General features: G+C 30.6%; 1 protein-coding gene across 1 annotated transcript in view; it reads left to right on the forward strand.

Annotated features, from left to right (window-relative positions):
* The window catches only part of CCT2 (chaperonin containing TCP1 subunit 2), a 58,926-nt gene extending 57,616 nt beyond the window's left edge, over positions 1-1,310 (forward strand). Inside the window, exon 10 of the mRNA XM_085819300.1 lies at positions 919-1,310. Coding sequence (XP_085675426.1) covers positions 919-1,091 — 173 coding nt within the window. The 3' untranslated portion in view covers positions 1,092-1,310. The remainder of the gene's footprint in view (positions 1-918) is intronic.
* Positions 1,311-8,589: the final 7,279 nt, after the last annotated feature.

The following is an 8,589-nucleotide window of genomic DNA, read 5'->3' on the forward strand; positions in this document are numbered from 1 at the left end:
GGCAATAAAAGTGCCCATTTATTTTACAGTGCTGTCACCATTATTTTTCGAACAGAGGCTGCATTGGAATTGACACTTTCATCTCATTTGATAAATCTAGCTAAGCTAGATGACCAGTTATTCACACATTTGATGATATACAGGGTGAGCAAAAAGTTTTACCCTTATTATAAACATTTTGTTCAAAATAATTGCAGAAAATTATTCATCATTTTTATCATTAAATAGTTCTGTAATAGATTTTTACTATGTAGCTGATTGTAGATTTTTACCATGTTTGTGATATTAAAGAAGAGTATAAAAGCATAAAAGATAGTTATTAAAGAAATTGCATCAATGAAAGGAAAAAACTCATTGTATTTTAGGGTATTAAATTTTCCTTTATTGGCAGCTTAGAAGTTGTATGAATGCAATACTGCAGATGTCAACAACATCAGGAAATGGTATGAAGTGTTTAAAAGAAACTGGTTGCATTGGTGATTACTGTCATCCATTATCTCTGTCGTGAATCAGACAGAGAATATATCAAGGACCAATTTGTAATATTAATATTTTGGAGGTCAGACTAATAGATGCTATTTCAAGTGTTTAAGAACAGATACCAAGTATGTCGTTAACAATTTCTAAAAAGACATGTAAATGTACTTAAAATGGTTTTTGTGAAATAATTTGTTTAGAACTAGGAGAAAATATTTTGCTCACCCTGTATCTGTATTGATTTTATATTTTATAAGATAGTTTTAAATTTATAGGGTACTTATACACTGGTTTTCAATTTTAATTGAATTTCTTAACAAAATCTTATCTTTTAACTTGTACATAGATTGGCTAATATTCAGAATTATATATTTCTTAATTAAAGTGTTGTGCAATGTGTTTGTGTTAACTCCAAATATAATGTATGTTTTTTCTTTTCAGATATGTATGAAGGAAAAATTGATGATATGGCTAAGTTAGGAATTATAGAACCATACAAAGTCAAATATCAAGTTATTAGCGGTGCAACTGAAGCTGCAGAAATGATTTTGCGAGTGGACAGTATAATCAAAGCAGCTCCTAGGAAACGCACTCCAGATGACAGATGCTGTTGATGAAAAGAATGCATGCATAATAAATGCATCAAAAGGATATGATTTAAAATTCAGTGAATGCATTTTAAGTCATTGCCTGTACATTTGAATTACATCATATTTTTTTGAGCTCACAATTATAAAAAATGCTGTCTTCATTAATTTGCTTTCTGCAAGTATGTGACTACCATCGTATTCTTCTGTAATATCAATGTATTAATAAAATGGTTTTCTTATGTGTTTGATCTTTCCCGCCCTTTTTTTTTTGGTCAATTAACATATTATTTATATTTTAGGATAAAACATAAATTTGTCAGTTTAGAGTATAATTTGGCAGCTGGTATTATTAAGGAGGCATTGAAAAGCAAAAGTGCAAGAAGGGAATGCATGTAAAATTTAGTTGCTTCAGCAGTTTTAAAACAAATTTTTACTTAGTTATACGATGCATTATTACATTCTGCATCTCTGCGAGACTCAAATTATACCAATGTTTTTTCTAAGTAGTGTCGGGTTTGAATCCTGGCTGAATGGGCATTTTAATGTTTTTTTTTTTTTTTTTTTTTTTTTTTTTTTTTGTCATGTGTATACAAGCCAGTTTCCATTAGAAAGTCATCTATGAAGGCATCCGTCTCCTTAGGCAGATAGCCTTCGGGTGCTTTGCCATAATTAAATGTACCATACCATCAAGTAGTGTCATTTTTTTATTGCTAAGGGTCAAAACTTATTATTTGGGTATTGTAAACATTTAACAAAATTGATATTTCTATATATAGCATAGCATCTACTGTAATAGGGTTCTCTCTTTTTTGCAAGTTCATTACTGTTAATGTTTTGAAAAACTTTATTAGCATTTTGTTTCCATATTACGTGATGAATTTCAATTAATAACATGATGCAGTATGTAACTGCAATAAATGTCTAAAGTTTTTATATGTTGCAAGGTTAGAAATATTGAACAAAATTGCAGAAAAAGGTGTCAGCCAGCAGTGAAACTCAAAATACATCTAGAGCAAATACACAGTCTGAAAAGAGCTGATGGGTCATTTCCCCCACCCGTTCAGAAAGATATGTTTTTGCTAATAAAATTAATATTTTAAATGAGTATTAAATTCTGCTTACTAAACATTTATCAAAGCACATATAAACAATAATATCATAAAGGGAAAAAATCAGATTTATATTTATTTTCTAACTGAAATTGTAAGTCTGTACCTGCAATACATTTTTCTTGGTTACACTTTATTCTCTGTAATTCAAATATATTGACAGCTGAATATTAAATTTTCAGATTGGCATTTAATTTTATAATGCATAAATTAAAATAGATATGTTTGTATGAAGGTAATTGTAAACATCCTTATTTGTTACTTCAGCTTGGCACATGATTGTATTTTGATTCTACATAATAAAGTTCATAGCCTTGGGGAGATCCAAACAAGGAAGTTTTAGTACAAAAATTTGCAAGTGTGGTTATTTTATCACAAACATCCAAACAAAAACAAATGAAATCTGCATCCTGAAATCTTTGAATAAGATTTATATCAAATTGAAAAGTAATTACTTCCATTTATAGATTTCCTGGTGCATTATTCATATTCATTTTTAATGATAATTATTATAATGTAAACTCGTAGACTTCAAATAGCTAAAGTCTTGAAATCTTTTGTAACAAATGCATAAAAGTAGTTCAGGGGGCATCAGCTTGAGACAATGGAACTTGTCCATATCAGCAGTGAATGCTGAGCTTAAAACATTCTATGTAATTTCAAAAATTATTGCAGTAGGTTAACAAGCTATACAAATTGCATAATAATTTTGAAATCACACTGTCTGCATGCAATTTTTACAGCTTGATATGCAATTCCTGAAGGTCTAACAGGGCCAGGCTGTGGTTCTTTGCCTATTAAATTCAGCTTCACTAGTTTTTGTGCAAATGCCAAAACTACTTTCCCTTTTGCAAAGTTTGCATTGTAACAAACTTTTTCTTTTAGTAATATAATTAAAATTTAGAACTATGAAGTTCTGCCTTTTTTAAAAATCAATAGTTTTTAAAGTAATGTTCAGAATTAAAGGATAATTTGATAGTTCTAAAAGTGAATTATTTAATTATACAAAATCTGTTTAAAATGGCATTCTGTCTAATTATTTAATGGTTTTCATATGCTCTTGTGTACAGAAATCTATTACTGCGCAGGTATTTATTTACCTGTCTGGTTTAAAAAAGAGCCAAATCATTTAGTTATTTCTGTACAGCTGTGTCTGAATTTTAGTTGGAATTAGTTTAGTTGCTAATTTGTCTTAAATTAAAGCCCAAGTGGAGGTTTCGTATTACCTCGAGAGGGGCCAACGTAAAATATTTCTTGAGTTAAAGGGTAATTTAACCCTTCTTTGGATTTTGTTTTTGCAGTTTTAAGAAGACCAGCGAATAGTCTCTACACTCTTCTACAAGGATTGTAGTTGATAAGGACACTCAATTTAAGTATTGGGTTGAAATTAATGGCCGTTTTTTTAATTTAAAAATTTTTATTTTAACAAAACAATTAGTTAATAATATCCGAGTTTTTGAACTTTCCCCATGGACCCAAGATGTCGAACTATACTGTCTGAACACATATTCCAGATTTATGTAAACATCCAGTTTGGGACGGAAGTGGGCATATCTGTCAGTGATGTAGTGCAGTAGCCCAGTTAAATTTAAATGGTTTTTTCCATTTCATGCTCCATCTTTCGAGTGTTGTACATTTTAAGCTGATGTACTGTGAAATTTTAAAATTATAGAATTAAATTAAAATGCATAGAAACATCAGAATGTGATATTTCAAAGAAAAACCATTAAAAGAACTGTAATAGTAAACTATTTGTCTTAATACAATTCATCATCAGTTTATAAATATATTAATAGATAATAATTTAATAGATAACAATTAAATTTATAATAGTTTAGATAATGCATCTTAATTTTTAATATTTTCAAACATTGAATGAAAAACTTTTATCTGTTAAATATTCTGTAATAAATTACATTTATGAATATAATCAAATTATCTACAAATAAAATAAAACAAAATAATGAGAAGAGGTTGCATAAAAATTATTTTAGTTTTAACTAGCAGCTTCGCTGCCAGCCTTCGTCTGGCTTTTAAATGTACCGGGAAAATGGCTGAAGGAAACACAACGTTAAATTTAAAAACTGCATAGAATTTTACTCTGCAGAAGAACTTCATAAAAAAAAGTTATTACATATGACAAAATTATAATGAAATAAGCAATATCCCTTAATACAAATATTAATTATCCTAATAAATAAATTAACCAACTTTCCTTTGCAAAATCTTAAGAACTCAAATGGTATAAAGGAGGTTAAGAACTATGTTTCCTAAAAAAAATCACTCAAAACTTTTCAGTATCTTAAAAACAGTGAAATGAGCAATAAATAACATAAAAGAATACAAAAAAACAAAAAATTCTGAAAAGGCAAAGTATAATTAATTATATTTTATCTTATACTTTCAAGAGAAAAAAATTACAATGAAATAAGCTATATCCCTTAATACAAATATTAATTATCCTAATAAAAAAATTAACCAACTTTCCGTTTAAGAAAAAAAATTATGCAAAACTTATCAATATCTTACGAACAGTGAAATAAGCAAAAAATAACATGAAAGCAACTCAAAAAACATAAAATTCTGCGCAGAATTTTACTCTACAGAACAACTTTCTCAAAAAATAAATAAATAAAATGTATTACATATAGTATATATAAAAAAGAGTATGAAATATGGGAATCTTTTAAAAACAGTGACATAAGAAATATGATGAAAAATTGTTGCCAAACCCATATTTCTAAAAGAATGAAACTTTTCCAATAAAAAAATTAACCAACTTTCCCTTGAAGAAAAAAAATCAAGCAAAACTTTTCAATATTTTATAAACAGTGAAATAACATGAAAGCAACTCAAAAAACATAAAATTCTGCGCAGAATTTTACTTTTCAGAACAACTTTATCAAAAAAAAAAAAAATCAATAAAAATGTATTATATATATATATAAATGAGAATGAAATATGCGAATCTTTCAAAAACAGTGACATAAGAAATATGATGAAAAATTGTTGCCAAACCCATATTTCTAAAAGAATGAAACTATTCAAAATGATGCTATTTCATCAAAAATCTATCAACAACAATAAGACAGGAAAATTGTTGCCAAAATCATATTTTTAAAGATGTGAGAAGTTGCTGGGAAGCTTCATTTAAAAAATTTTTTAAAAATACAAAATATCATTTTTCCAAAATTATTTTTGCGAAAGCAGTCGCAAGGATGAAAGTTTAACTTGTCGAAAAATCAAAGAAAAATAGACTGTACATTTTTAAAAATAAACCTTTTTAGAAAATATCCCGCTGAAAAGGTGTTAAGCTCCCTTTGTTAAATAAATTCGTATTTAATTGATTTATTGAAACACGAAATTTATTTTAAGTTCGTAAAATAGCTAAAGTGCCTACGTTTCATGACGATGTGAAAATGAAGTGTGTAGAGTAAAATCTCGCTTTCCTATAGCCCATTATGTCTCAAAATGAAGCGATTTCGTCACAAAACATAAAATTTAAAAAAAAAAAAAATCTAATTTGAATTTCGAAAAAAACGCTGCACTGACTCTTGTCTAGATGCACCTATGTACCAAATTTCGTAGCCGTGGGTCTATTAGCTTACGCGCAGCGCGAACGAAAGACACAGACAGACGCTTTGTTTTATTGTATGTAGAGAAGAGATTAGATATGCCATACCCCCTTTACATTTTTGGCTGCATAACTGGGATGGTCAGTCTTCCTGATTGTGATTCTTCATCACAAACTTTAATCACGTTATACACTAATTTCTTAAAATCACTGCGGAAAGTTTTATTTCTAGAGCTTTCTGGAACACTAGAACTCGTCGTAAAAATAAACATTTGAAAATAAAAGGTTTGTATGGTGAGATGCTATTTGCTGTGTGATGGTCAATATGATTTCCTGTGTGATCTTTATATTCATTATTTGTGTAAATAAAGTGTGTTGTCCTACGATGGCTTCTTTACTCTTAATATTGGCCTCTGAACAACAAATGGTAGCAGCTTCGTGGTTTTGTCAAGAAGAATTGGATATAAAATACCAAGTCGAAACCGAAACTGTCTTAGTGGAAGCCAAAAATGCAGAAGTGGAACGTTCCCGAATTAACTGGAGAGAACTATTTTATTTGGTCATTGAAAATTAAAGCTGCCTTATCACTGAAAATACTTGAGTCGGTAATTTCGACAATAAAACCAGAAAACTTAGACGAGAAAGATGAAAGATTGTGGAATGAGATAAACGCTGACCCTGTAGCATATATAAAACTTTCACTATCGGATCAACCGGCGCTTCAGTTCTCCACAGAAGAGAATGCAAAAATTCTTTGGGAAAAAATAAAGTCAACATTTACGGGACAAGCCGAAGATCGAAAAATAGATGCTGGTAATGAGTTAAAAAATTTAGAAATGAAATTACACGAGTCGGCTAATGATTATATCGCAAGAGCGAGAGGAATAGCAACTAAGTGCTAATCGCTAGGACTAGATGTATCTCCCCGGGAACTGGTGTTTTACACAGTCCGTGGACTTCGTGGAAAATCCTCTCGAATTAGAGAAATTGTAAAAACTCAGCTTGAAAAAACAATTGATGAAGTACTCGAAATACTCCGTAAGGAAGAGTCCGTTCACAATTCAACGAACGGGAAACGACGTGATGGAACAAACGCAGATGCGTTCATATCAAGAAGGAATAAAAACTATAAGCCAAGAATTTGTTACATTTACCGACGGCCTGGTCACATCGCGAAGGACTGCTATTACAGGAACAAGAATCCAAAAAGTGAGTTATCCAAAGGCTACAAGGAAAGAAAGAAGTCACAACCTACAAGTGTGAACGTTTCATCTCGTTCTGATGAAGGAGAAAGTGATTTTGCTCTTCAACTTACGCGTGGAAAAAATGATGAATGTGATAAAATTTGGTTGCTGGATAGTGGTGTGGAAAAATCCCCCAAATGATTTGTGTATCGCCGTTAGAGGCCGCTTCGCTTCTGAGAATGTTAGTTTTTGAGTTTGCGACGTAGTCAGTAGTGAACCATCGATGCATTCCAGGTTGCTTTGTAAATAAAATGATTATTTTTGTAGATTGTTGAAGTATTTGACTTCATTTAGAATTAGATCAACCTTTCGCAAAATGGTGCACCACGGCCTGGAACCTTTGGCCAATTTAGTAGTTTGTGTTATTTAATTTTGGATAGCATTTTATGCAAAGACAGCCAAGGTAAGCCTGTATTTTCTATTTTGATATAATATGGAAGATCTTATTGTTAAACTGAAATCGAAACGAAAGGTATTGAGGACCGCAGTGTCCTAGATATTAAAGAAAATTGAAACCGAACTGAGTAAAGATGATAGTAGTATAAATGTAAATGTATTAGAAGAAATTTTAGACCAGTTAAACGAAAAATCAAAATCCTTGAGCAATTTAGACGCTCAAATAGAACGAGAATTAAAAGTCAAAGCTGACGAATTTGAACTTGAAATCTCATCCGTTTTGGAATATGAAGAGAAAATTCAAGTGTGGCAGTTTAGAGGAAAGAAAAAGTTGAAAGAATGAATAAACTCGAAAATTCGGACAATGCAAATAGGGACATTTCTAATGAAACCGTTACAGAATCCCAAAACGAAAGTAACAAATTCACTCGTCTTCCAAAATTAACCATCTCTAAATTTTATGGTGATCCTTCGGATTGGTTAGAATTTATAGTCAGTTCGAAAATGCGATTGATAAAAATCTGAATTTATCAAAAATAGAAAAATTAACTTACTTGAAAAGCTTTCTTGGTGGCTCAGCCGCCAAAGCAATTTCTGGTTTCGCTCTCATCGAAAATAATTACGAAGCTGCTCTTGAACTGTTTGTTACGTTCCAGATTTGGTCAAACGAACATCTTAATTAATTCGCATTTAGGACAACTCTTAAGTACTTCACCAGTTAGAAACCCTAATGATATAAACGGATTAAGAAAACTTCTCGATCACGCCGAAGTACAGATAAGAAATCTTGAAGCATTAAAAATAGACTGATACCTACAGAAATCTGTTAAAGCCTTTAATTTTGAAATTACTTTCTAATGAATTTGTTCTTCATTATAGCCGAAAAATTAAAGACGAAAATTGGGATTTTAAAGGTCTGTTAGCCTTTTTGAGGAACGAAGTATTCAGTAGAGAACGCGCGGCTTCTGTTAATTATAACTCTAGAGCCGTGTTTCCCAACGTAGCGCCCACGCCCCACAAGGAAGCAATGCGACTGTTAAGGGGGGCAATTCGAAAATGGACTCGTCCAGAGTTTAAGGCTACAAAGAATGTTCTAAATATGTTTCATGAAGTCAAAATTTTTCGAAATTTCATTTTTTATTCCCCAAAATAAAGAAAAATGTAAGTTATGTATACGTAAAAAAGTTTTTAAATTGCGT

This window comes from Stegodyphus dumicola, chromosome 1 (assembly GCF_044657685.1).
Source record: "Stegodyphus dumicola isolate Sdum_Otavi_A_Nest chromosome 1, ASM4465768v1".
NCBI classification, from domain to species: Eukaryota; Metazoa; Arthropoda; class Arachnida; order Araneae; family Eresidae; genus Stegodyphus; species Stegodyphus dumicola.